General features: G+C 40.9%; 2 protein-coding genes, 1 long non-coding RNA gene and 1 pseudogene across 18 annotated transcripts in view; 3 read left to right on the top strand and 1 right to left on the bottom strand.

The window, feature by feature from the left end:
• Positions 1-12,279, top strand: part of ACBD5 (acyl-CoA binding domain containing 5) — a 60,421-nt gene extending 48,142 nt beyond the window's left edge. For 5 of the 11 annotated variants that reach the window (XM_054521743.2, XM_054521749.2, XM_054521748.2 and 2 more), the window contains exon 14: positions 11,893-12,275. In XM_054521743.2, the coding sequence (XP_054377718.2) occupies positions 11,893-11,965 (73 nt within the window). In that variant the 3' untranslated portion in view covers positions 11,966-12,275. Of the gene's footprint in view, positions 1-11,892 lie in introns of all 11 variants that reach the window. The other 6 variants (XM_054521744.2, XM_063727190.1, XM_063727193.1 and 3 more) reach the window with 3 other exon arrangements.
• On the top strand, positions 657-796 carry LOC112135367 (U2 spliceosomal RNA; annotated as a pseudogene).
• The window catches only part of MASTL (microtubule associated serine/threonine kinase like), a 32,258-nt gene continuing 11,587 nt past the window's right edge, over positions 7,307-27,977 (bottom strand). Inside the window, exons 7-12 of one of the 6 annotated variants that reach the window (XM_002820615.6) lie at positions 27,580-27,752; positions 23,861-25,000; positions 21,710-21,851; positions 13,537-13,650; positions 13,022-13,123; positions 7,307-7,763 (exon numbers count right to left, since the gene is read on the bottom strand). In XM_002820615.6, coding sequence (XP_002820661.3) covers positions 7,606-7,763; positions 13,022-13,123; positions 13,537-13,650; positions 21,710-21,851; positions 23,861-25,000; positions 27,580-27,752 — 1,829 coding nt within the window. In that variant the 3' untranslated portion in view covers positions 7,307-7,605. The remainder of the gene's footprint in view (positions 7,764-13,021; positions 13,124-13,536; positions 13,651-21,709; positions 21,852-23,860; positions 25,001-27,579; positions 27,753-27,977) is intronic. The other 5 variants (XM_009245200.4, XM_009245201.4, XM_002820616.6 and 2 more) reach the window with 5 other exon arrangements.
• LOC129048421 (uncharacterized) lies at positions 7,760-11,023 on the top strand. Its single transcript, XR_008510757.2, has 3 exons — positions 7,760-8,174; positions 10,116-10,190; positions 10,292-11,023. It is a non-coding gene; the product is annotated as an uncharacterized LOC129048421 (long non-coding RNA).

Raw genomic sequence — 27,977 nt, 5'->3', positions numbered from 1 at the left:
CAGCCTCCCGAGTAGCTGGGATTACAGGTGTACGCCACCACGCCAGGCTAATTTTTTTGTATTCTTAGTAGAGACGGGGTTTCTCCATGTTGGTCAGTCTGGTTTTGAACTCCCAACCTCAGGTGATTCACTTGCCTCAGCCTCCCAAAATGCTGGGATTACAGGTGTGAACCACTGCGCCCGGCCTGGGTTTTGTGTTTTTAATACCCATCTATGACTTGTAACTTCTACAGAGTGATAAAAGTGATGTATCATTTAAGGTATCATTATTCTGCTTCATGTAATAGAAACCCAACTGTGGTGGCTTGACCGAGTAACTGGGTCTTTTCCTTCGATATAAGTCTGGAGATAGAAGTCCAGGGCTGGGAAGGTGCTTCCACAATGCCATTAGGTAGACAGGCTCCTCCTGTCTTTCTTTCTCCCATCTTGAGTGTATGGCTTTTGTCTTCATGCTTGCAAGATAGTGAAGTACATTTAGATCTAATGTCTACATTATAGGCAGGCACAGAATGAAGCACAGAAGGCAATTAACATTTGTATTTTTCCATCTGATCAGGAAACAGTAACTTTCTTGAAAGTCCCACACAGGAGACTCCTCACATCTCATTGGCAAAAACGGGCTCTCATAGTTATATTTTTGTATACAAAATTATTTAATCACTTCTCAGCCTTTTGGCTAAGATCAAGGGTAGTATCAGTTCTTATCAGTTCTTTTTTTTTTTTTTTTCGAGACAGAGTCTCGCTCTGTTGCCCAGGCTGGAGTACAGTGGTGCAATCTCGGCTCACTGCAACCTCCGCCTCCCAGGTTCAAGCGATTCTCTTGCCTCAGCCTCTCAAGTAGCTGGGATTACAGGTGCCAGCCATGTTGCCTGGGTAATTTTTTGTGTTTTTAGTAGAGACAGGGTTTCTCCATGTTGGCCAGGCTGGTCTCGAACTCAGGTGATTAACTTGCCGCTGCACTCCAGCTTGGGAAACAGAGCAAGACACACGCACACACACACACACACAAAAGAAGAAGGAAGGAAAGAGAGAGAGAGGAAGGGAGGGAGGGAGGAAGGAAGGAAGAAAAACATAAAAAAAGAGAAATAGAGAAATTTCCTCCCTTGTTTCAATTCTTTAATATGTGTTGAAGAGAACTTTTTTTTTGAAACAGAGTCTCACTCTGTTACTTAGCAGGCTGGAGTGCAGTGGCGTGATCTCGTCTCACTGCAACCTCCACCTCCCGAGTTCAAGCAATTCTCTGCCTCAGCCTCCTGAGTAGCTGGGATTACAGGCGCCCGCCACCATGCCCAGCTAATTTTTGTATTTTTAGTACAGACAGGGTTTCACCATGTTGGCCAGGCTGGTTTTGAACTCCTGACCTCGTGATCCACCCGCCTTCACCTCCCAAAGTGCTGGGATTACTGCTGTGAGCCACCGCGCCCAGCCTGAAGAGAACTTTTTATACCTACATAAAATCAGGCAAGGGAGTATCAATTATTTTTTAAATTTTACTGGTCACCCTTTCCCCTCTCTTCTGTCCCCTCTCCTCTTCCCTTGGAGCGCTCTTCCTCTTCCAGCAGAATCCAGTGATTCTGGTGAGGCTGCTAAATGGAACACCCAGCTATGCCCATTGCTGCCCCATTGTGACTCACAGTAATGGACATGTGACTCAACCTGGTCAGCTTATATCCCATTCTCCTGACCACAGTGACATCCCAGTGATGGGCATAGAACCAGCAGTCAGTTACTCTCTGGGATTTATTTCATGGAACTAGGAGAGAGAGAGTGTTTAAGCCACCCCAAATCCAGCCCCCAGTAGACTTTTTTTTTCATTATTAATTATTTTTTTCACAATCCTTACTTTGGATGTAGACTTAAAAAAAATGTGTCAAGGAATGTATCCATTTCTTGTGGGTTTTCCAGTTTTTTGGCATATATTTGTTCCCAGTAGTCTCTGATGATTCTTCAGATTTCTGCGGTATCAGTTGTCATGTCTCCTTTTTCATCTTTGATTTTATTTACTTGGGCATTCCTTTTTCTTAGTCTGGCTAAAGGTTTGTTGATTTTGTTTTCAAAGTAAACCAAGTTCATTTTTAAAAATCTTTTGTATTTTGGGTTTCAGTTTCATTTGTTTCTGCTGTTATTTCATTTGTTTAGTTTCAGTTTCATTTGTTTCTGCTGTTATTATTTCTTCTACTAATTTTGGGTTTGTTTTTGCTTTCCTAGTTAAGATGCGTTGTTAGGTTATTTACAGACTTTATTGTTATTTATTTTTTTTGAGACAGTTTCCCTCTCGTCACCCAGGCTGGAGTGCAGAGGTGCAATCTCTGCTCACTGCAACCTCTGCCTCCCGGGTTCAAGTGATTCCCCTTGCCTCAGCCTCCTGAGTAGCTGGGATTATTAGCGCCCACCACCACACACCCAGCTAATTTTTTGTATTTTTGGTAGAGATGGGGTTTCACCATGCTGGCCAGGCTGGTCTTAAACTCCTGACCTCAGGTGATCTGCCTGCCTCGATCTCCCAAAGTGTTAGGATTACAGGTGTGAGCCACCACATCTGGCCATAGACTTTTTTAGAACTGTTTTAGGTTTACAACAAAATCAAGTGGAAAGTAGAGCTCCCATATTCCACCCTCCTCTCCCCCCGCCCCACCTGCACAACCTCTTCCACCGTCAGCATCTGGTGGAGTGGTACATTTGTTTCATCTGATGAACCGACATGGACATATCATTACCATGGGGCTCACTCTTAGTGTACATCCTATGAGTTTTGACAAATTTAAAATATGTATCCACCATTATATCATACAGAGTAGTTTCACTGCCCTAAAAAAATCCTCTGTGCTCCACCTAGTCATCCTTCCCTCCTAACTTCTGGCAACCACAGATCCTTTTACTGTTTCTATAGTTGTGCCTTTTCTAGTGTCGTGTATTTGGAATCATACAGTGTGTCGCCTTGTCAGACTGGCTTCTTCCAGTTAGTAATATGCACTTAAGATTCATCTGTGTCTTTTCATTGTAGTTCATTTCTTCTTAGCGCTGAATAATATCCCATTATATAGATGTGCCTCTGCTTATTCATTCACCTGTTGAAGGAAGAGTGTAAAAGAATTTGCAGACATACCGTTTTTATTTGGAGGTGTCCAACTGATTTCTTGAATTCTTTATTTGGGCGTCTCACAGACATCTCAAACTTAGTATGTCTACCCATCCTGTCCCTCATTCCAGTTCAGGGTGTAGCACCACAATCGACCCAACTGCTCAAGCCAGATGTTAGGTGTCAAATGTGGCTCTTCCATTCTCTCACCTGCCTCATCCCATATATCAGTAAAGTCCTGTTGCTCCTACCTCTAAAATATGTCTTGAATCCAGGTGGGCTGGTGCAGAAGCCTTTTATTCAGTCTCCTTCCTTCAAATGTTTTCCCGTACAATACACTTTCCACACAGTTAAAAGAATGACTCATCCATGGTTGTCTTGGTATTAATTGAAAGACCTGGTGTAAACAGTAAATACTTGTACTATATTCTGGACTCTCAGCATTTTTATAAATGGCTAAAAATAAGACAGTTCTTTGTAGCAAATAGAGCAATTAGACCTGAATGTCCTTCAAGATGTTTTGGAGCATAATAGCAAGGCTTTATATAGTTACCACTTCCCGAACCCAAAATTAAAGTGCATATTCCAGGAAGCAGTAGGGTACTTAGGGTTCAAATAATTATCATTTATTAAACACCTGTTATGTTTGCTATGTACTTCATTTTACTTAATTCTAACATAGGTGGGCCAAGATAAACAGGCCATTCTTCAAACATAATTTCTGGATTTGTTTAACATTTAATGGGGGTGGGACAAAACATTTTTAAATAATTTTTTTGGAGGCAGAGTCTCATTCTGTCACCCAGGCTGGAGTACAATGGTGCCATCTTGGCTCACTGTAACCTCCACCTCCCAGGTTCAAGCAGTTCTCCAGCTTCAGCCTCCCGAGCAGCTGGGATTACTGGCGCGCACCATCATGCCTGGCTAATTTTTATATTTTTAGTAGAGACGGGGTTTTACCATGTTGGCCAGGTTGGTCTTGAACTTCCGACCGCCTGTGATCCACTCGTCTCAGCCTCCCAAAGTGCTGAGATTACAGGCGTAAGCCACCATGCCCAGCCTAAAAAACAATTTTTTTTTTTTTTTTTTTTTAGATAAGTGTTTACTGATATTTTTATTTTGGAGCTCCAAAAAAAAAGTCACATCTATTATTTTGCATTTTTCAGGTAAGAATAAAACATTTTCCTTTAAGAGATACCAACTTATTTTTTCTTTTTACTCTTTTTCTAAATTCGTCCAATAAACATTATGCCATTGTGAAAACAGAAGTTTTTTTTATATATATATATTTTTATCATACTTTAAGTTCTAGGGTACATGTGCACAACGTGCAGGTTTGTTACATATGTATACATTTGCCATGTTGGTGTGCTGCACCCACTAACTCGTCATTTACATTAGGTATATCTCCTAATGCTATCCCTCCCCCTCCCCCCACCCCACAACAGGCCCCAGTATGTGATGTTCCCCTTCCTGTGTCCAAGTGTTCTCATTGTTCCATTCCCACCTATGAGTGAGAACATGGTGGTGTTTGGTTTTTTATCCTTGCGATAGTTTGCTGAGAATGACGGTTTTTTAAAAATTTAGATAGAGACAGGGTCTTGCAATGTTGGGCAGGGTAGTCTCTAACCCCTGGCCTCAAGCAATCATCCCACCTCGGCTGTCCAAAGTGCTGGAAATAAAGGCATGAGCCACTATGCCCAGCCACAAATTATTTTTTATTAATACAAACTGTATGTAGCTGGCCGGGCGGCTCACGCCTGTAATCCCAGCACTTTGGGAGGCCAAGGCGGGTGGATCACGAAGTCTGGAGTTTGAGACCAGCCTGGCCAACAAAGAACAATACATTTGTAGAGAAATGACAGGACAAAGGAAAGTGGTTTTAGGCTTCCAAGGACTGGAACCTTTGGGAAGGCAAACACTGTATGTGGGAGGAAACTAATTGAATAAGGTTTCTTTGCCAATTCCTCTGGTGCTGTCCCTGGTAGGTAAGACTCTAGAATTGTCTCCAGCAAAGGAGAATTTATATCCTGCCTTTGGGCAGAAAGGCAGGGGGATGGGGAGAGCTTTCCTCAGTTTGCTGCTTAACTGCCTTTAGCTCAAAAATATTTTTATGTCAAAGAGGCATTTTAGGATGATATATTCTGATTTCCTTCATAGCAAAAGATGCATGCATTTCTATTGGTGGCCATTGGTGTTTTTTAAAGACGTGCATGCACACATATACGTCAGCTGTCAAAACCATTCCCTTTTTCCCATTGTTCTTTCCTGTTAGGTTTTTCCCTAGCAAGTGTCTGAATCTACATCTTGACAAGTATAAATTTAGATAATAAAAGTCACCTGTTCGAAATAAATACCATTACAGCATGCCTTACCTGTGGCTGAATTTTAAGTGACTATAGCTTCACATGCTAGGTCTGTTAGTAAACAGTGTAACTTTCCACTCAAGGCCATTGTCTTCTGCATTGGGAATATGCTCAGAGAACGTTTCCCCGATTATTCAGTAATGTTTCAAGTCCCTGTTAAGGTTAATATCCTGGGTGGCAACTAAATTGGCTTGTTCCTTAATCTACTCTGTTCATTTCAACTCTCCAAATTAATCACTATTAATCCCCACTATACAGTGAGTCATCAGTAGCTCAGTTTAACTTGCCAGAGGCCTTTTATTGTGGCAGAGCAGTGATTTCAACAATTTGTGTTTGATTCCAAAACTTTTTTTCTTTCTACTACTGGCAAATACCATAAAAGGATAATAGATAATTCTATGCTTTTGCCTAATTTAAGGGAAAGAAGTAATTCACATTAAAGTTTTTAACAACTGTATTTTGAACATTTTACTAGAAGTGACCATTAAATCTAAGTAGTTATTACTAAAACAAGCTCAGTAAAACAATTAACCCATGGATTCAATTATATAGCACTAATTATAATGGTGTATCTTTCACTGTAACCATTTTAAATTTGTACATTTTGTCAACTACATTATAACAGGGCTGTTTATTGGGATGGTCATGGAAAGTAAAAACACTAAACCTGATGCGCAAAAGGAACAAGTTTTTTTTTTTCCCCCAGATATGGGGTCTCGCTTTGTTGAAAAGAATGATGTTGACAGATAATGTACTTGTGATAGTTATATTTATTAAGCAAAAGAAAATTATGTTTTGTTTTTTAAGGATCTGTTTCTGATAATGTTCCATGTTTTAAATAAATGACAATAAGATGTAAAGCATCACATTTTCTATGAAAATTGAACAAGCTATTCAAATTGCTACATTATATCACACCTAATTGTTCCAGTAGTATTTTGTTTTTTGAGACTGAGTCTCATTCTGTTGCCCAGGCTGAAGTGCAGTGATGTGATCTCAGCTCACTGCAATCTCCGCCTCCCGAGTTCAAGCGATTCTCATGCCTCAGCCTCCCAAGTAGCTGTGACTACAGGTGTGTGCCACCATCCCTGGCTAATTTTTGTATTTTTAGTAGAGATGGGGTTTTGCCATGTTGGCCAGGCTGGTCTCAAACTCCAGGCCTCAAGTGACTTGCCTGCCTCAGCCTCCCAAAGTGCTGGGATTACAGGCATGAGCCATAGCACCCGGCCTCCAGTACTATTTTAAACAAATACATATTGTTGACTACGCACCAATAGAAATCAAAGTGGCAAAACTGTATCATTAGTAAAGTAAGCGAAAGTCTTTAGTCTTTTTGTTTATTCCTTATTCCCCAAAGGAGTTACTAAGCGAAGGAATTTTCCAGCTGCCTTTATTTTTTTGAGACGGAGTCTTGTTCTGTTGCCCAGGCTGGAGTGCAGTGGTGCAATCTTGGCTCACCACAACCTCCTCCTGGGTTCAAGTGATTCTCCTGCCTCAGCCTCCAGAGTAGCTGGGACTACAGGTGCCTGCCACCATGCCCGGCTAATTTTTGTATTTTTAGTAGAGATGGGGTTTCATTATGTTGGCCAGGATGGTCTCGAACTCCTGACCTCAAGATCAGCCCGCCTCGGCCTCCCACAGTGCTGGGATTACATGCGTCAGCCACTGTGCCCGGCCTTCCAGCTGCATTTCTGAGTTCACAAGTATGGCCTTAAATGATTGCCCTCAAGAACACAGCTTTTGAAGGTAATCATATGCAAGTAAATTACAATCAAATGGAACTGTATGATTATTTTGTTATTTTAATACTAAACTGAACAGTGAACTGAAATCAGAGGTGAAAGAAAATCAAGCTAGTGGCTCACTCTCAATAGTGTCTTCTAATTTTATTGATGCTTCAGTTTTCATAAAGTGCAATAAACAAAATAAATAGATGAAAAAAGCTTTGAAGCTTTATATACAGTTTTGAGGTTAAGATAAATTACTAACTATATTCCTTTCAGCCTTTTAACTCTGTGAAAGCTGCAACATACATTAAAAGCACATTGAACTAGGTTAAATAATGATCTTTCCCCCTTAGATCAGTCTAGTATTAAGGAGTATATAATTATGCAAGCTCATTCTATAACACAAGGCTAGACTAAAGGGAAAATTTTTGTGCTACAGACTAAATCCAGATACGGTCAGGTGCTGAGCAGTATTCCTGGCTTCAAAATAGGAGGTATCTGTTTCGTCATCTGGCTGGGGGATGAAAGGCATAGTTTGATGCTGCAGATTTTCCCAGTCCACATCACTGAAGAGAGGATGACGTTTTAGCTCTTAGGAAAAATAGAAAACAAAACAGTATGATATCATTACCTAAGTACTGCTTTACAGGAATTATTATAAAAAGAGAATGTCTCACATATAACTTACCTTACTTTATTATGTCAGTTTCACAGACGTTTGTTTAATGTCTGTTAGGCCACATACTTCACAAAGGTCTACATGGGCCATTTTGAGTATCACTTGGCATAGGACAGGTGCCTGGTTTGTATTTGTTTAATGACAGAATGAATGATTTGCCTTAACTTAGAAGCCTATCTTTATCACAGCTTTGTTTTTGAGACGAAGTCTTGCTCCGTTGCCCAGGCTGAAGTGCAGTGGCGTGATCTCTGCTCACTGCAACCTCCGCCTCCCGGGTTCAAGCGATTCTCCTGCCTCAGCCTCCTGAGTAGCTGGGATTACAGGTGCGTGCCACCCATGCCTGTCCTAAAACAATCTTGTTAGTGTCTTGGGTTTTTCAAAGCCTGATAAAGTTAAGGAAATATAGGAAATCTTTTTTTATGAAACCCTCTGTTCTGTAATTTTTTAAAACAATTTATTTTCCCTAATCTTGTGAGAGAGATGTTCTGTAATTTCTTATTGCTTCATTTTTGATCCTATTATTTATTGATAAATGTACTGGATCCCAGGTTGGCTCAAGACAAACTTGGTATGTTATAAACCACTCAATAGTTTTCTCAATGCAGGAGTATATTAAACCCTAATTTGGAAACTAGTAAATCTCATTAGCAGCTGCCTTAAAATTCTTTTGTTGTTGTTGTTGAGACAGAGACTTGCTCTGTCACCAGGCTGCAGTGCATGCAGTGGTGTGATCTCTGCCTCCCAGGTTCAAGTGATTCTCCTGCCTCAGGCCCCCAAGTAGCTGGGACTACAGGCATGCACCACCATGCCCAGCTAATTTTTGTATTTTTAGTAGAGACGGGGTTTTGCCATGTTGTCCAGGTTGGTCTTGAACTCCTGACCTCAGGTGATCTGCCCACCTTGGCCTTCCAAAGTGCTGGGATTACAGGTGTAAGTCACCACGCCCGGCACTCACATCTTTTTTTTTTTTTTTTTTTTTTTTGAAATGGAGTCTCTCTCCGTTGCCCAATCTGGAGTGTAGTGGTGCAATCTTGGCTTGCTGCAACCTCCATCTCCCGGGTTCAGTGATTCTCCTGCCTCAGCCTCCCAAGTAGCTGGGACTACAGGTGAGTGCTACCATGCCTGGCTAATTTTTTTTTTTTTGTCTGTCACCTAGGCCAGAGTGCAATGGCACAATCTCGACTCACTGCAAACTCTGCCTCCTGGGTTCAAGCGATTCTCCCACCTCATCCTCCTGAGTAGCTGGGATTACAGATGTGCACCACCACGCCTGGCTAATTTTTGTATTTTTAGTAGAGATGGGGTTGCACCATGTTGGCCAGGCTGGTCTCAAACTCCCGACGCCAAGGGATCCACCCACCTCAGCCTCCCAAAGTGCTGGGATTATAGGTGTGAGCCACCGCGCCCGCCCTGCCTGCATCTTGTTAAAGAATCCCTGACTCAGGGGAAGAGAGTGTGGCCTACTTTCTGCTCCTTGATAAACCTTCCATGCCATTGATCTTCCATGATGAATGCTCCAGTTTTTACTCTAAGGCCTTGCCACCTGTTTCTATCACCACACTCCTTAGCAGTATTCTATTACCCTAGACAGCTTTAGCATGAAGCTCACCCTCCTCTCCCTTTCTTCCCTGTGCTCCATCCTTATCCTTCATGGTGACTTCAAGATAGATACTGATGACACTTCTGACATGTTCTCTTCATGGTTCTTTGACTTCCTTGATTTCACTGACTTGCATCTCTACAACATATTGACTTCTAGCATATTGCTACATTGGAAGCTCTATATCACTGAGCTGCTCTGCTTACAAGACTTCAAAGCCTTCCTCACCTCTTTACTGACATTTCATTACCTGTCATTGTTCCTATTTCCTTCTACCTAGTAAAATAAAAGTATGCTCTTTTGGGCAGGGAGTAGTGGCTCACGCCTGTAATCCCAGCACTTTGGGAGGCTGAGGTGGGCGGATCACTTGAGGTCAGGAGTTCGAGACCAGCCTGACCAACATGGTGAAACCCCGTCTCTACTAAAAATACGAAAATTAGCCAGGCGTGGTGGGACGCAGCTGCAGTCCCAGCTATTTGGGAGGCTGAGGCAGGAGAATCACTTGAACCTGGGAGGCTGAGGCTGCAGTGAGCCGAGATCATGCCACTGCACTCCAGCCTGGGCAACAGAACAAGATTCTGTCTCAAAAAAATAAAAAAAAAAATCCTTCTTATGAGTGATAGTGTTTTTTATAATGGCAATCTGACCAATATCTTGCTTTCAGACACTCACATCTATTCTGAAATACTACAAGGACCCAGTATGTCCAAATCCAATGTACAGCATCAGAAGTTGAAATGTATGTGGGTTTATATGTTTTAAGTAGCATAATCTAAGTCTGAAGTGCCTTAAAAAAGCTAGAGCTGAGTTTCCAAATGTCTGCTCCCTCATTTCACACAGGTTTCTGCTCAAATGCCCCTCTTCACAGAGGTCCTCCTGACCACACTGTCTAAAAAGAAGTCTCGTGCCATCACTTCATATCCTTTCACCCTGCTTTATTTTTCTTCCTAGTATTTACCACTACATGACATTATGTTGTGTCTGTAACTGTTCACTGTCTCTTTCCACTAGAATGTTAGTTCCACGAGGACAGGGATCTGAGTCTAGATCATCCCTAGGGTATTCCCAGGGCCTGAGGCAATATCACCTAGCTCCTAGAAGGCACTCTATAGGATTGGTTAAATCAGTGAGTAAACAAACTGGGCCAGGCGTGGTGGCTCATGCCTGTAATCCCAGTACTTAGGGAGGCCAAGGTGGGTGGATGGCTTGAGCTCAGGAGTTCGAGACCAGCCTGGGCAACACAGCAAAACCCCATCTCTACTAAAAATACAAAAATTAGCTGGGTGTGGTAGTGTGTACCAGTAGTACCAGCTACTTGGGAGGCTGAGGTGGAAGAATTGCTTGAGCCCAGAAGGTTGCAGTGAGCCAAGATTGTGCTACTGCATTCCAGCCTGGGTGACAGACCCAGAGCCTGTTTCAAAAAAATCCCAAAACCAAAAAAAGAAAGAAATTATTACAGGGAACACCTAGAAGCTGATGCAAATGACACATTTCTGAAGCTCATTTTCCTGAATACATCCTACTTGACATAGAAATGCATTTTGGGACATAATGCTTTTCTCTATATTACCATACCTCGTTACAAAAAGAATTTTAAAATCCCAGCACTTTGGGAGGCCAAGGCAGGAGGATCACAAGGTCAAGAGATTGAGACCATCCTGGCCAACATGGTGAAACCGCGTCTCTACTAAAAAATACAAAAATTAGCTGGGCGTGGTGGTGCATGCCTGTAGTCCCAGCTACTTGGGGGGCTGAGGCAGGAGAATCACTTGAACTTGGGAGGCGGAGGTTGCAGTGAGCCGAGATAGCACCACTGCATGCACTGCAGCATGGGAGCAAGTCTCTGTCTCAACAACAACAACAACAACAACAACAACAACGACAACAACAGAATTTTAAGGCAGCTGCTAATGAGATTTACTAGTTTCCAAATTAGGGTTTAATATACTCCTGCATTGAGAAAACTATTGAGTGGTTTATAATATACCAAGTTTGTCTTGAGCCAACCTGGGATCCAGTACATTTATCAATAAATAATAGTATCAAAAATGAAGCAATAAGAAATTACAGAACATCTCTCTCTCAAGATTAGGGAAAATAAATTTGTTTTAAAAAATTACAGAACAGAGGGTTTCATAAAAAAAGATTTCCTGTATTTCCTTAACCTTATCAGGCTTTGAAAAACCCAAGACACTAACAAGATTGTTTTAGGACAGGCATGGGTGGCTCACACCAGTAATTCAGCATTTTGGGGAGGCTGAGGTGGGAGGATCCTTTGAGCCCAGGAGTTCAAGACCAGCCTAAGCAACATAGTGAGACACTGTCTTTAAATAAATAAATAGCAATAATAATGTATGTTAAAAAAAAAAAAAGAGGTAAGATTGTTTTAGATACTTGAGATTAATAATTTTTTTGAGCCAGAGTCTCACTTTGTTTCCCAGGCTGAAATGCAGTGGCGTGAACATGGCTCACTGTAGCCTCGACCTCCTGGGCTCCAGTAATCTTCCTGCCTAAGCCCCCAAGTAGCTGGAACTACAGGTGCGCACTGCCTTGCTTGGCTATTTTTTGTATTTTTTGTAGAGAAAGAGTTTCACCATGTTGCCCAGGCTGGACACAAACCCCTAAGCTCAAACGATTGCCAGCTGCAGCCTCCCAAAGTGCTAGGACTATAGGCATGAGCTACCACACCCACCGATTAATAAAATTTAATGCATGAATATAGTATTGCCATTTGACCACACTAAATTTTTTTTGCCTCTTCTACCATGTGACACATTGAATTTTCATGTAGAATAAGGACCAATATATCAATGCATACCTAGAGGGGAGAAATAAATCGAATTATCTTTGTATCAATTTAGCATTCAGATTATCTATAGTATTATACTGGAACTTGATTTTTTTTTTTTTTTTTTTTTTTTGAGACAGAGTCTCTGTCACCCAGGCTGGAGTGCAGTGGCACGATCTCTGCTCACTGCAATGTCTGCCTCCCGGGTTGAAGCAATTCTCCTGCCTCAGCCTCCCAAGTAGCTGGGACTACAGGTGCGCGCCACTACGCCGGGCCTATTTTTTTTTTTTTCAGAGGGAGTCTCGCTCTGTTGCCCAGGCTGGATTGCAGTGGCACAATCTTGGCTCACTGCAAGCTCCGCCTCCCAGGTCACGCCATTCTCCTGCCTCAGCCTCCCAAGTAGCTGGGACTACAGGCGCCCACCACTACGCCCGGCTACTTTTTTGTATTTTTAGTAGAGATGGGGTTTCACCATGTTAGCCAGGATGGTCTCGATCTCCTGACCTCGTGATCCGCCTGCCTCGGCCTACCAGAGTGCTCGGATTACAGGCGTGAGCCACCGCACCCGGCCAATTTTTGTATTTTTTAGTAGAGATGGGCTTTCGCCATATCGGACAGGCTGGTCTTGAACTCCTGACCTCGTGATCAGCCCGCCTCAGCCTCCCAAAGTGCTGGGATTACAGGCGTGAGCCACCACGCCCGGCCAGAACTTGCTATTTTTATAAATATTCACCATCTGCAACAAATCAATGGTAAAACAACGTATTACCACAAAACCATACCTTTCATTCCAGCTCTCTTTGTATCATCAAGGGTTAAAAGTATTTCTACTGCACTTTGAGCATTATCAGATAACTTTTCTTCACCTTCTGGCCAAGGGATATCTAAAATTATACATATACAAATAAACTTGTTTATCACTGCTCAAAATAATAGTATCCAGAGATAAATGACTACTTTTTTTGTTTTTTGAGATGGAGTTTCACTCTTGTCACCCAGGCTGGAGTACAATAGCGTGATCTCAGCTCACTGCAACCTCCACCTCCCAGGTTCAAGCGATTCTCCTGCTTCAGCCTCCCAAGTAGCTGGGATTACAGGCGCCCGCCAACACGCCCGGCTAATTTTTTGTTTTTTTTTTTTTAGTAGAGATGGGATTTTACCATGTTGGCCAGGCTAGTCTCGAACTCCTGACCTGAGGCGATCCACCCGCCTTGGCCTCCCAAAGTGCTGGGATTACAGGCATGAGCCACTATGCCCAGCCAGTAAATGACTATCTTAATAGGAGAAAAAGAATCACCTCTTTTCAGAATATTCTGGAATACTTGTTGTGGTGTTTCATCATTGAAAGGGGGAATTCCTGTTAGAAATTCAAACAAGCAAACTCCAAGTGCCCACCAGTCTACCGCAGGACCTGTAATCGAAGAGCAAACAGCTAAAGTTGCAAGCATTCTCTACAAATATTTGATGAACAGAAATATTAATTGTGGAGTCCTAATTAGGGAAAACGAGTTAGGCTGGTAGGACCAGGGGGAAGCAAAAAGAAAAAGCAGATAAGCTGCAAGTCTGCCTTTCCTCATGGTCCAGGATGCACAGCCTTCCTGTACAAATAACTCACAATTGTCCTGTGCCCAGCTATCACCAGACCCTTGACTGATAGAAAAATGCAAGGTAGAGCTGAGCGCGGTGGCTTATGCCTGTAATCCTGGCACTTTGGGTGGCTGGGGAGGGTGGATCACCTGAGGTCAGGAGTTCAAGACCAGCCCAGCAAACATGGTGAAACCCTGTCTGTACTAAAAATACAAAAATTGGCCAGGCATGGTGGCACATGCCTGTAATCCCAGCTACTGGGGAGAATAAGGCAGGAGAATTGCTTGAACCTGGGAGGCAGAGGTTGCAGTGAGCCAAGATCACACCACTGCACTCCAGCCTGGGTGATAGAGCAAGACTCTGTCTTAAAAAAAAGAAAAGAAAAGAAAACAAAAATGCGAGTTAGCTCACTGAAACCTTGGCATTATCAGTACAGCATGTAGTATTCTCCACCATAAGCACCATCCTATAACATCTCTTGCAAGCCTTTTGTCTCCTTGTAATCAGCTCTCCTCTTGGTGACTTGCTCGTTACATCCTTACAATGTATTTTCCTACTTCGTCTAATAAAAGTGCCTTTCTTTACCTACAACTGTCTTAGTCAATTCCTTTATTGCCCACGCCATCAGCCCCAGATAGTCACTATCTGCAACATTAGTATGTGCACATTTCGGCATAATCAAAAGTGCAAAAACCCACATTGTTTTTTTTTTTTTTTTTTTTTTTTTGAGACGGAGTCTCACTGTGTCGCCCAGGCTGGAGTGCAGTGGCACAATCTCAGCTCACTGCAAGCTCTGCCTCCCGGGTTCACACCATTCTCCTGCCTCAGCCTCCCGAGTAGCTGGGATTACAGGCATCCACCACCATGCCCGGCTAATTTTTTTTTTATTTTTAGTAGAGATGGGGTTTCACCGTGGTAGCCAGGATGGTCTCGATCTCCTGACCTTGTGATCCACCCGCCTCGACCTCCCAAAGTGCTGGGATTACAGGCATAAGCCACTCCGCCCGGCCAAACCCACACTGTTTTCACTTGGGCAATGCGATAACTGCTTTCCTCTTTATTTTCCAAGAAGTTTAGATTACTAATTACCACAGCTGGTTAAAGAGAAGATAAAGCCATTTTTTTCATTTATTAATAATTTCTGATATTCTGGATATGTTATGTATCCTAAATCCTAAAATTATTCTCTAAAATAGGCAGACTACTACTCAATTTCATATCAGGAAATGTAAACATTTACATGATTATCCTGTATCCCACACAAGGTATGAGATAAGGCAGCAACACTTATAGTAATTGGAGGAAAGCCTGGTAACTAGGGAAGGCCTTAATTACAGAGTATTTTAATGTGGCTTTATTCCTTTTAGGAACAGAGAGGGACAAATTAGTTTAACAAAGAATATTCACTTAAACTATGGTTTCAAGAGGTAAGTAGGAGATGTCTTAAGATATAGGTAAAACTGATTCTAAATAAAATATTCATTGGATACAAAATTTATATACAAAGTTTTTTTTCTTTGTTTGTTTTGGGAGACGGAGTCTCACTCTGTCACCCAGGCTGGAGTGCAGTGGTGCAATCTCTGCTCACTGCAAGCTCTGCCTCCTGGGTTCACACCATTCTCCTGCCTCAGCCTCCCGAGTAGCTGTAGCTGGGACTACAGGCGCCTGCCACCATGCCCAGATAATTTTCTTCTGTATTTTTAGTAGAGACAGGGTTTCACTGTGTTAGCCAGGATGGTCTCGATCTCCTGACCTCGCGATCCACCCGCCTCAGCCTCCCAAAGTGCTCGGATTACAGGCATGAGCCACTGCACCTGGCCACAAAGATGTTTTTAACAATTATTTTAAATATGATCTTATAAACTATAAACTGGTTTATACTTTAGTTCTATGAACAAAGTGTTTCCTAAGAAAAGGTTAATTTTAGTTCAAAAATGGATAACTTCAATATAAATTAAGAATAGGAATCCTAGTCTAGTGCTAAATTTGCCTGAAAGTTACTCTTTAAAGACAACTTCACAAAATTCTTTATTATGGTTAAACAACTGCCACCATTCCATTTTAAGACAACTAGGAAAGCATTGTGGAATCTGATCTTAGGAAAAGTAGCTGCATGCATTTAGAGTGCCATTTTACCTGCAAGCCATATAATCCCATCTTCCCTTAAAGGAACACAAAATGCAAATATTCTATAGGCTTCTATTTCTATAATACTATAAAAACATACAAACCACCTCAGTTAGTAGGCCTTTCAAGCAGCACTGAGAAAGAATTATCCCAATGGATTAGATAATGTAACCAAATAACAGAAAAGTAGGGGGGAATTAGAAAAAAAAAATTTACTTATTTTACTTAAGTTAGAAATTAGGCCCCTTTTACCAGCGCAGCCAAAATATACTTGTGTTTAAAAAAAAAATACATGATTTATCCATGGATATGCTACATATAACCATACACTTAAGTCAAAGTCTAATAAGATCACATAATGGAATAAAACTTTGCAATTATATGTTATTAGCCACAGAAAAAGAAGATTTGTTTTACATTGCTGGCGTTCTAATTCAAAATTCATTCCTTTAGTTTATAGGGATATGCTGATATTGTTACACTTTTTTATTTTCTAATGATAATAAAATTAAAAGATTTGGAAAATTAGAGCCCTTCTGTAGTTGTTAAATTTTTTTTTTTTTTTTTTTTTTTGAGATGGAGTCTCGCTGTCACCCAGGCTGGAGTGCAGTGGCGTAATCTCAGCTCACTGCAACCTCTGCCACCTGGGTACAAGGGATTCTCCTACCTCAGCCTCCTGAGTAGCTAGGATTACAGGCATGAGCCACCACACCCAGCTAATTTTTATCCTTTTTTTAAGTGGAGATGGGGTTTCGCCATGTTGGGCAGGCTGGTCTCGAACTCCTGACCTCAGGTGACCTGCCTGACTCGGCCTCCCAAAGTGCTGGGATTACAGGCATGAGCCACAGTGCCCAGCCATTTTTAATATTTGTATCAATACTATTTCTTCTGTTATAATAAAAGACTGCGTCTTCACTCTGTGCTACCTTTAAAAGTTGATGAAAAATGCCTCAGGCCTATATTTCTTTTCACAGAGAAGAACCACCTTGCTGGATGTCTTGCTGCTCAGAAAACAGAAGACAGTTCATTTTTGTATTTCACAAGTGAGCTAAAAGGAAAAATAGTTTTTTATGCAATGTGATCTAGTTATACTTTGACTGCTCAGTTTAACGTGCTTTGCCGCATTACTTTATAGAGAAGCTCACTCACCGGAAGTCAGAAATCCTGCATGTAAGAAAACAGTAGTTAGGTACACAGTATTAAAATTATTAGAGTCCTTTCCCTCATCATTCACTGAACTAGGCACCAGGTATTGTGCCAGATATAAAGGATACAAAGAGGATTAAGAAAAATCTCTTTTCCCAAAGAGAAACCAGCCTACTCTGGGAGAGACAATACAGACAATTTTAACACACTAAGCTGAACCAAAAAGGTGCACATAAAATTATGGAAAACTCAGGACAGAGTCCCTGGCTCATCTCGGCTGAGAGGCAAGATGGAGGGGCAACAAGAAGGTCATGGTTGGGCCTCAGCATGTTGTCAGCATGTTGTTTAGCTGAGGGAGCTAGATGTCTCACTAAAATAGTGGCAAGATGCTGTAAAATACATCTTTATGTTTGAAGCTTACTTTCACACTGTGTCCTAAGTTAGAGATGATGCAAATTATAATACAGAAAATGGGCTAGCAAATCTGTGACAGAGCAAAAGAGGCGCTATATAAAAATCAGTGCTCATAGGAATTTATTTGCTTTGGCTAAGCGAGAAAGAGGAACATTAAATGTGTCTATTTCCAATATTGTAGAGATTATTAATATCAGTTACTGAGTGCTTCCAAGGAATTCAGGAGTGCTATGTAGAAGGCAGAAAACTCACTCTTGGCTGGGTGTGGTGGCTCATACCTGTAATCCCAGCACTTTGGGAGGCTGAGGACTTTAGGTGGATCACGAGGTCAGGAGTTCAAGACCAGCCTGGCCATGATGATGAAACCCCGTCTCTACTAAAAATACAAAAATTAGCCGAGCATGGGGGCAGGTGCCTGTAATCCCAGCTACTTGGGAGGCTGAGGCAGACAATTGCTTGAACCCAGGAGGTGGGAGTTGCAGTAAGCCAAGACCGCACCACTGCACTCCAGTCTGGGCAACAGACTGAGACTGTCTCAAAAAAAAACACAAAAAAACAAAAAAACAAAAAAAGAAAAAAGAAAGAAAACTCACAGTCTCCTCAAGAAGTTTTCTAAAGCTTTTGTAGTGGAGATAAATTAACAATTAGTTACAACACAGGAAGAATGGCATAAATTTTAAACAGTTTCTAATAAGGTAACACAGAAGTGAATAATTCCCAGTAGTTGATCAAGGGATGCTTTATGGAAGAGGTAACATTTGAAATGATGAAATGAGAAGGAATTTGACTGGAAGATACTAGGAAACTGGCTTTGCTCAAATAAGGTTCGATACACAAGCAAAATAGGGAAGACCTGAAAATTAAATGTATTTAAGAAATGGAATGGCAACATAAGGCATATAAAGAGACTCTCTGAGAGACATGGCTGGTATGAGAGCTGTAACCTCAAATGTCATGATCGATTTGGATTTTACTTAGCAGCTAAGAGGGAGCCACTGTAGTTTTCTGAGACGGGAAACAGAATAAGCCATGTGATGGTTTTGTAAGAAAAATCTGGTGGCAATGATTATTGATAATAAGATGAAGTTGAAGAGATCAGATACAAGGGCACTAAAATAATAAAAGAGAAAGATGAGTTCTTAAAGAGAACAGTGGCAGAGAAGAAAATGAGAGGTGAAATGCTGCAGAGATCTAATTGGCTGGATTGAAATGCTTGAATGTAGGAACAAAGATTGTGTCACCATGAAGGTGATGAAATTGAGGTAGGGAACAGAGGAAGAGCTAGCTGGATAACAAGCCTAGTTTTTTCTTTTTTTTTTTTTTTTGAGACGAAGTCTTGCTCTGTCACCCAGGCTGGAGTGCAGTGGCACGGTCTTGGCTCACTGCAACCTCCGCCTCCTGGGTTCAAGCGATTCTCCTGTCTCAGCCTCCTGAGTAGCTGGGATTACAGATGCACACCATCACGCCCGGCTAATTTTTGTATTTTTAGTAGAGATGGGGTTTTACCATGTTGGCCAGGCTGGTCTTGAGCTCCTGACCTCAAGTGATCTACCCACCTTGGCCTCCCAGAGTGCTGGGATTACAGCCATGTGCCACAGCACCAGGCCCCACAAGTCCAGTTTTGACACCCAATATTTGAAAGACCAGTAGAATACTGAATAGCCAGATTGGCTGTCTGTCTGCTGCCTAGAGAAAGTCAGGATTAGAGACAGAGATCTGGGAATCATCAACATGGAGGTGACAACTGACGTCATGGGAGTGATGAGATGAACAGGGAGCACGTGTAGGGCAAAAAGGGTAAAGGCAGAATCTCCAAGAACTATATTTAGAAGAGGTAAGGAAGGGACTGAAGAGCAGCAACAGAGGTCAGGGGAATGAGAAGAGACAATTGGATTTGACAATAAAGAAATCACTGGTGCCCATTAAGAAGTTTCAGTTAGGCCGGGCGCCGTGGCTCACGCCTGTAATCCCAGCACTTCGGAAGGCCAAGGCAGGCAGATCACCTGAGGTCGGGAGTTCGAGACCAGCATGACCAACATGGAGAAACCCTATCTCTACTAAAAATACAAAATTAGCCGGGCATGGTGGCGCATGCCTGTAATCCCAGCTACTCAGGAGGCTGAGGCAGGAGAATCACTTGAACCCGGGAGACGGAGGTTGCCGTGAGCTGAGATCATGCCATTGCACTCCAGCCTGGGCAACAAGAGCGAAACTCCATCTCTAAATAAATAAATAAATAATAAATAAAAGAATTTTCAGTTAAATAGTGAGATGATGATCAAGTTGCCAGAGCAAAATAATCAAAGAAAGAGGAAACCTTTGAGAAGTTAGGCAATGATGGGGAGACAAGGGTGGAAACTTATTTTCAGGCTGAGGATAAAAGCCGGCAAGGAAATAGAAACAGAAGAAAGGGTGTGAGAGGTGGGGTGGGGAGGATGAAACAGATGATCATGAAAAGAGCTCAAAGAAAAGGGAAGTAAGTAACATCAACATGTAGAAGAGGTTCATGTTATGGGTTGAACTGTGTCCCTCCCAAAAAAGCTATGTTTCAGTCCTAACCCGTACCTAAGAATGTGACCTTATTTGGAAATGGGTTTTTGCAAATATGATTAATTAGGTTAAGATGAGGTCATACTGGAGTGAGATGGGCTCCTAATGACTGGTGTCCTTCTCAAAAGCCAGCCCTGTGGTGATAGAGACACAGGGAGAACACCATCACAGAAAGAGGGAGAACTGGAATGAGGCATCTTCAAGTCAAGGAACACTGAGGATTGCCAGCAAACCACCAGAAGCCAGGAAGAGGCAAAGAAGGATTTCCCTACAGGTTTCAGGGGGAGTATAGCCCTGTGGACACCTGATTTTGGACCTCTAGCTTCCAGAACTGTGAAACGACGAACTTTTATTGGTTTGAGACACCCAGTTTGTGCTACAGCATCCCTAGGAAAATGAATACAGTTCATTTCAGAATGCAGGAAGGGAACAATTTTCAGAGAGAGAAAGGCAAGAAAAGAAGATGGGTGAAAATGTCATCTTTTTATTTTTTTATTTTATTTTATTTTTTTTGAGACAGTCTTGCTCTGTTGCCCAGGCTCGAGTGTAGTGGCGCGATCTTGGCTCACTGCAACCTCGGCCTCCCGGGTTCAAGCAATTCTCATGCCCCAGCCTCCCGAATAGCTGGGATTACAGGCAGGCACCACCATGCCCAGCTAATTTTTGTGTTTTTAGTAGAGATGAGGTTTCACCATGTTGGCCAGCTTGGTCTCGAACTCCTGGCCTCAAGTGATCCACCTGCCTTGGCCTCCCAAAGCGCTAGGATTACAGGCGTGAGCCACCGTGACCAGCCCTATCTTTCTATACTTATGTTCTGTTTTGAAGGATGATGGTTCATTTCTGGCTTGACTCTTCTGGTAAGAATATAACTGAGAATAAGTTTTAAACAGGAATAGGCTTCTGAAGACTGAACAGAAATTTAGACCCAACATTGTGGTCCCGAGCCCAAACTCCATCCAACCTGAAGAAACATTAAGAGGTAAGACAGGCCGGGTACAGTGGCTCAAGCCTGTAATCCCAGCACTTTGGGAGGCCAAGGTGGGTGGATCACCTGAGGTCAGGAGTTAAAGACCAGTCTGGCCAACATGGCAAAACTGTCTGTACTAAAAATACAAAAATTAGGCAGGCATGCTGGTGGATGTCTGTAATCCCAGCTACTCAGGAGGCTGAGGCCGGAGAATCACTTGAACCTGGGAAGCAGAGATTGCAGTGAGCCGAGATTGCACCATTACACTCCAGCCTGGGTGACAAAAGAGAAACTCTGTCTCAAAAAATAAAAATAAAAAATAAAAAAAATAAAAGAGATAAGATAATATCAAGGGTGGCAGGTGGGGCTTCTCTGGAACATTGAGACTGAACCAGAAGGCAAAGGACAAATGACTACATGTACTCCAGCATCTGGTCTTTTACAACTTTTACATTCAGACGGTGGGACAGCCATGGCCACTGCTAGTTTATTTTCCTATGACAAATGCCATATATATATATATATATATATATATATATATATATATATACATACTAGATGAGTTCATTTTCTTTTACTTTAGGTAATGTAAGTACTGAATAAATTTTTTAAAATTTAACCTTGAAAGATAATGTAGTGATAGATAACACTTCAAAAACTCAAGACATGCATGCCTTACCATGTGCCCTGCCTAGTAACAGCTCGGGTGCAAGGTAGTCTGGGGTTCCTAGAATTCGCCCATCATCAACGGGGGCTGCCCCTCTTCTCACACTCTTCGGAGTTCGGTATGGAGTTCCCGACTTGATCTGATTTGGGGTCTGCTAATTCAAAAAGGGTTTAAGAGATAACAAATATCTTAATTCCTTTTACACTGAATAGAAAATGGTGAAACACACAAGCCAAATAACTAGCTCACAGGCTACTAAGCATAAAAGATGTAGTCAAATTTTTGATAAGTTTTGAAAATGAATGCATAATAGTTATAATTATGAAAAAGTCCTTTTATCTAGTGAAGTTCAAAAGCTTAGACAACATTGATTATTCCAATAAGATCTAGATAAGAAACAATAAAAAAAACTGCAAGAAAAATGTTCAGTGAAAAAATCTGCAAAAAGACTGATAGCATGGACTAATATAAGCTTAAGAGCCACTGAGAAAGGCTATGGCTAACAAATGATTAAGACAACATGTAAGACAGAACTACATATAACCTCTTGTACTAAATAGCATTTAAAAATTTTTAGGATAAATTTGTTATTTCACAACAACTTTTTTTTTTTTGAGATGGAGTTTCACTCTTGTTGCCCAAGCTGGAGTGCAATGGTGCGATCTTGGCTCACCACAACCTCTGCTTCCCAGGTTCAAGGAATTTTCCTGCCTCAGCCTCCCAAATAGCTGGAATTACAGGCATGCACCACCATGCCTGGCTAATTTTGTATTTTTAGTAGAGATGGGGTTTCTCCATGTTGGTCAGGCTGGTCTCGATCTCCTGACCTCAGGTGATCCTCCCACCTTGGCCTCCCAAAGGTGGTGTGAGCCACCACGCCTGGCATTCACAACAACTTTGTAAGACCAGCAGGACAGGTGCCATTATCCCTTACAGACATTTGGAAAAATTGCAGGTCTGAGGTTAAGGGACTTCTAAGTCATTTAATAGTAAGTCTTGGGTAGAAAACTCAAGTTTCGAAACATAAATTCAGGGGTTACACTTTTTATGTTATGATGTTTTCCCAAAGGAAGAAAAAAAGTAAAACTTTGGGTTGGTAAAGGTTTAGAATATACAGAATAAGCTTTGAAATATATATTTTTCGCCGGGCATGGTGGCTCACGCCTGTAATCCCAGCACTTTGGGAGGCCGAGGCAGGCAGATAACAAGGTCAAGAGATCGAGACCATCCTGGCCAACATGGTGAATCCCTGTCTCTACTAAAAATACAAAAATTAGCCAGGCATGGTGGCACACGCTTGTAGTAGTCCTAGCTACTCAGGAGGCTGAGGCAGGAGAATCGCTTGAACCCGGGAGGCAGAGGTTGCAGTGAGCCAAGATCATGCCACTGCACTCCAGCCTGGTGATAGAGCAAGACTTTGTCTCAAAAAAAAAAATAAATAAATATGTGTGTATATATATATATATATATATATATATATATATATACATATTTTTTTTTTTCAACTTTTATCCTGTTAAGAAGAGATCATCTAAATATGTCCTTGGAAGGCAGTAAGGTAGAGTGGACTTAAATTATCTCTGGCCAGGTGCGGTGGCTCACACCTGTAATCCTAGCACTTTGAGAGGCCGAGGTGGGCGGATTGCTTGAGGTCACGAGTTTGAGATCAGCCTGGGAAACATGGTGAAACTCCGACTCTACTAAAATACAAAAATTAGCCAGGTGTGGTGGTGGGCCCCTATAATCCCAGCTACTTGAGAGGCTGAGGCAGGAGAATCGCTTGAACCTGGGGGTGAAGTGTGCAATGAGCCAAGATCACACTACTGCACTCCAGCCTGGGCAAAAGAACGAGACTGTCTCAATAATAATAATAATTTTGTAACTCATAGTACTGTGGGGATCAAGTGAAAATATGTGATTGTATTTTCTTAGAAAAGTACATAAAACTACACAAATGGAAGGAGGCATTACAGCTAAAAATAATAAACATGATTTCTACCAGCTTTATCTTTCTGGGTGAAAACTTCCAACAGCCCATAGATTCTCAACAAGAAGAACAAAACTATATGATTAATACCGCATAGTCTAGCTTAGAGGCAAATGTCTGTCTTCATAGTTTTTCTAAAATCCAAAAAACAAAGTGTTAGAAAGTTATAAATATACCTGGTGTGGCATACAGGATCTTCTTTTTTGAGTAGGGGTTACAGCCATGGGATATGAACCACTGTAGGTACATGAAATATCCATTGCATCTAAAGAAGTCATGTTCATTCTGGATGGTTCTGAGTTATTGGATGCATTAATATGACTGTTAAAACTTCGAAAAGCAACAGCATTTCTTTTAGAGGCTAACGTTTTCAGCACCTCCAAAGGAGGACCTAACATTTTTTGGTTACTCTCTTGTACAGCAGGGTTCTCATCACCTTTTGGTGAGGTCTTTTCTTGGCAATCTGGTGATACAATAAGTGGATCTTCAATATTTGATTCTTCAAAAGAGGATTCTTTGATGCTTCTATCTGAATCTAAGGGCTGACTTTCTAATGGACTTTCCATTATAGAAATTCCAGGAAAAGATGAATCAGAGTTCATAGAAATATTTTTAGAAGCTCTATCATCATCAGAACATAGAAAACTAGAACTTAAGTAGTCCCTCTTACTATTCTTTTCACAGTCTTCATCGAGTTCACGCATAAGGTTTTTGGCTATCATTGGTATAGGTAATTTTTCTGGTGTTTGTTGTTTATCAGTAAAAGAATTGACAATGTTCTCCTTATTAGCACAGTCATTTTGTTGACTTTTGTGCACTGATAGCTTAAGGTCCTGCACTTCAACTGTTAAGCCTGTATTTTGATTCGTATAACAATCTGTCATTTCGTTATGCTTATACTCTACACAAGTTTTTTTATTCTGTATAATTTTTTTACAAGGACTGGAGTCAATCAACTCAAAATTTCTTTTTAAACTTCTTTTCCCAAGATGCTCTTCAGATATCCCACCAGAATCCACTGCCCACTGATTTGACTGATGGAAACCTAATTGACTTGTGTCAGTGTCCATATTTATATTATTTACATCCAGTTCTACTGCTTCCCAAGAAACTTCCCCAGAGAAGCATTTTTTAGCAAGGTTTACACAAGAGCGTCCAGTGGTGGGAAGGGCACTGTTGTTATGAATGGGAGAAAGAGCTAACTCCAGATCCTTTTTATTGAAACCTTTCGTCTCAATGGCATTTGCAGATTTTGTGCATAACTTTTCAACTGCATTCCAACTCATCATTGTTGGGCCCAATACTTCGTCACTTTCCTAAGAGGGAAAAAAATATTTGTTTTAGTTATACAAAGCTGAGATTCTTTGACCTTTTAACTATGGTCCACTAAGGTAGGATAAATGACCCCATAAACTATTATGCTACCTGTTCCCACTTTCAAATGGAAAAAATAAACAACAGAGAATTAAAAAGCAATGTAAGCAATTATAAGCTTATATACATTATTCTGAATGAAATGGTCTAAAATTTAAATAAATTATTCTATAATACTTATTTTGATCATATATCACAGGTTACTTAAACAGGACAAATTAACAGGCAACATATTCAGGCATACTTGGGGGTAAGGCTGCATTATGTACATATCTATTTTGCAATAGGTATATGGATGATTCTGTTTTTTTTTTTTTTTTTTTTTTTTTTTTGAAACGGGGTCTTGCTGTCACCCAGGCTGAAGTGCAGTGGTGCGATCTCAGCTCACTGCAGCCTCCGCCTCCTGGGTTCAAGCAATTCTCCCACCTCAGCCTCCCAAGTAGCTGGGATTACAGGGGCACACCACCACGCCTGGCTAATTTTTGCATTTTTTTTCTTTTAAGTGGAGATGGGGTTTCACTATGTTGGCCAGGCTAGTCTCAAACTCCTGACCTCAGGTGATCTACCTGCCTAGGCCTCCCAAAGTGCTGGGATTACAGGCGTAAGCTACCACACCTGGCCTGGATGATTCTGTTTTGAACTGCAAAATGCACAGGGCTTCAAATTTAGTCAATGAAAAATTACAGACCTAAAATATTGTCAGTGTAAATATATATCACTTCATATAAGTATTAAAAAACCAAGCTGATAAGGATGAAGTGACATTAATGGTAATTAATAATTACAAACCCCAAAGAGCAGAAATTAAAATCCATTGTCGACAAGATGAACTGATAATGCGTTAATAATGATATGTTTTTTTCTGAATTCCAACTATCTGTGGGTATTTGTGGGTACTCAGCTTTGTATATAATATTGCAAATTAGTGCTTGGTGATCAAGATTTTTACAAGATTAGTCAAGTAGAGTGAGTCTTCAGTAAACTCTAATAGTGCTTATTTTTGATGTGTAAATGAATAGTAAACTTTATTAACTATCATTAACTTAGTAATAATAATGAGCATTTAGTCACAAGCAAAAAGGATATATATATATTTTTTTTTTGGAAGATGGAGTTTTGCTCTTGTTGCCCAGTCTGGAGGCATGATGTCCGCTCACTGCAACCTCTGCCTCCCAGGTTCAAGCAATTCTCCTGCCTCAGTCTCCTGAGTAGCTGGGATTACAGGCGCCCACCACCACGCCCAGTTAATTTTTGTATTTTTAGTAGAGATGGGGTTTTGCCATGTTGGCCAGGCTGGTCTCAAACTCCTGACCTCAGGTGATCTACCCGCTTTAGCCTCTCAAAGTGCTGAGATTACAGGCGTGAGCCACCGCACCTGGCCTAAAAAAGGATATTCTTGAATTATATCTCACTGATCTGTAAGCACAGAAAATGATGCATGTGGGGATCAGTGTAAGGTTTTTCAGAGGGTGCCTTATCATTCCTCTGATCATAACTTGAGAAGCACCACTATAATCCCATCGGTGCATCCCTCAGGGATGCAGAAGTGGGAGGATGGTAAAGCTGTGTACAATTTGAAATAGTAAACATATGTTTTCTTCAATAGGAAAGGAGTGCAATAATAGTACTAGGAATGGAAATCTGTTTATCTTGCAGCATATACTACCTTTACTTTATAAAAAGAGAAGGAAAAAAGATTAAGAAACTCTGCCTTAGTTAAACGTTAATTCGATCTTGCTTATAAAATACAAATATTCAATAATAATAAAATTCTATTGCTGAGAATAAGCAGCAAATAGAATCAAAATTATTTTAGCAAATAAAAGGTTTATTCTTTGGATATTAGTGTTATCCTAATCTATCATGATTTTATCAGCATTCTATGAAGGAAACCTTATTATGATTTTAAATTTTAGTTCCTACCACCTTTAATATCTCTTAGCTCTAATAACTGTTTAAAAAGGCAAAAACAATATGTAAGTTAGGTGACTTTAAGTAAGTCCATTCATTTGGCAAGCAATATCCTCAGAAGAGACACTTTAAGGGCACACTCACATTACCTTTCTGGTCTAAAAGTTATTTCTGATCCAGAAGATTTACCATTCCGTTAAACAAGAAACTGACAGGAAACAGTATAGAAGGAAGTAATATGAGTTTTTAAATGATATAGGTTAAAAACAAAATAAAACAAAACCAACAAGCCAATGTCTGTATCATGGGAAGGACTTCTAAAAACAAGTGAGGTCCACCTAGATACACAGAAGCCAAGCATTTATTATGAATTTACTGCAAGAATCTCATTATATAATCAAGCAAGAACAATGTCACAACTGAATGAGAAATGAAATATTTCAAAAGAATTTGACAGAATGTGCAGGAAGATGAATTTCTGATTAATACTATGACTGCCATTCATGTAACAATTTCATTTCTTTATGGAATTTATATGAAAAGGTATAATATTTCTATCATTCATTTGACATACATAATTGATTTTCATTAAGATAAATGTCCCTCAAACCTGGCAATCTTTTTCCCATTTGGGACTGCTGTGGCATTCTGATTCCACACTGGAAATGAAGGTGTGGGACTGACTACTGGCACTGGATGTGGCTAGCCTCTTCCTAGACTGGAGTAGATTAGAAGTTAGACACTTCACAGGCATTCCTGGGTTGGAGGCAACTGTTTCAAGACCTATAGAGAAGAGACAATATTGAATTCTATGTTACAGCTTTCTTAGTTCCTTATTGAACCTGAATCTTTACATATAATGAAGCAAAGTATTAAGAATTACATATTAATATGTATTAAGAATTACATATCAGAACTATTTCTTTGTAAACACTATCTAGTCCACAAGAACAGCTGGCATGCTTCCCATTACATTTAGATACATATACTATTAATATATCTAAACAT

This window comes from Pongo abelii, chromosome 8 (genome assembly GCF_028885655.2).
Source record: "Pongo abelii isolate AG06213 chromosome 8, NHGRI_mPonAbe1-v2.0_pri, whole genome shotgun sequence".
Classification (NCBI taxonomy): domain Eukaryota; kingdom Metazoa; phylum Chordata; class Mammalia; order Primates; family Hominidae; genus Pongo; species Pongo abelii.
This window is presented reverse-complemented; position numbering and strand designations above follow the sequence as displayed.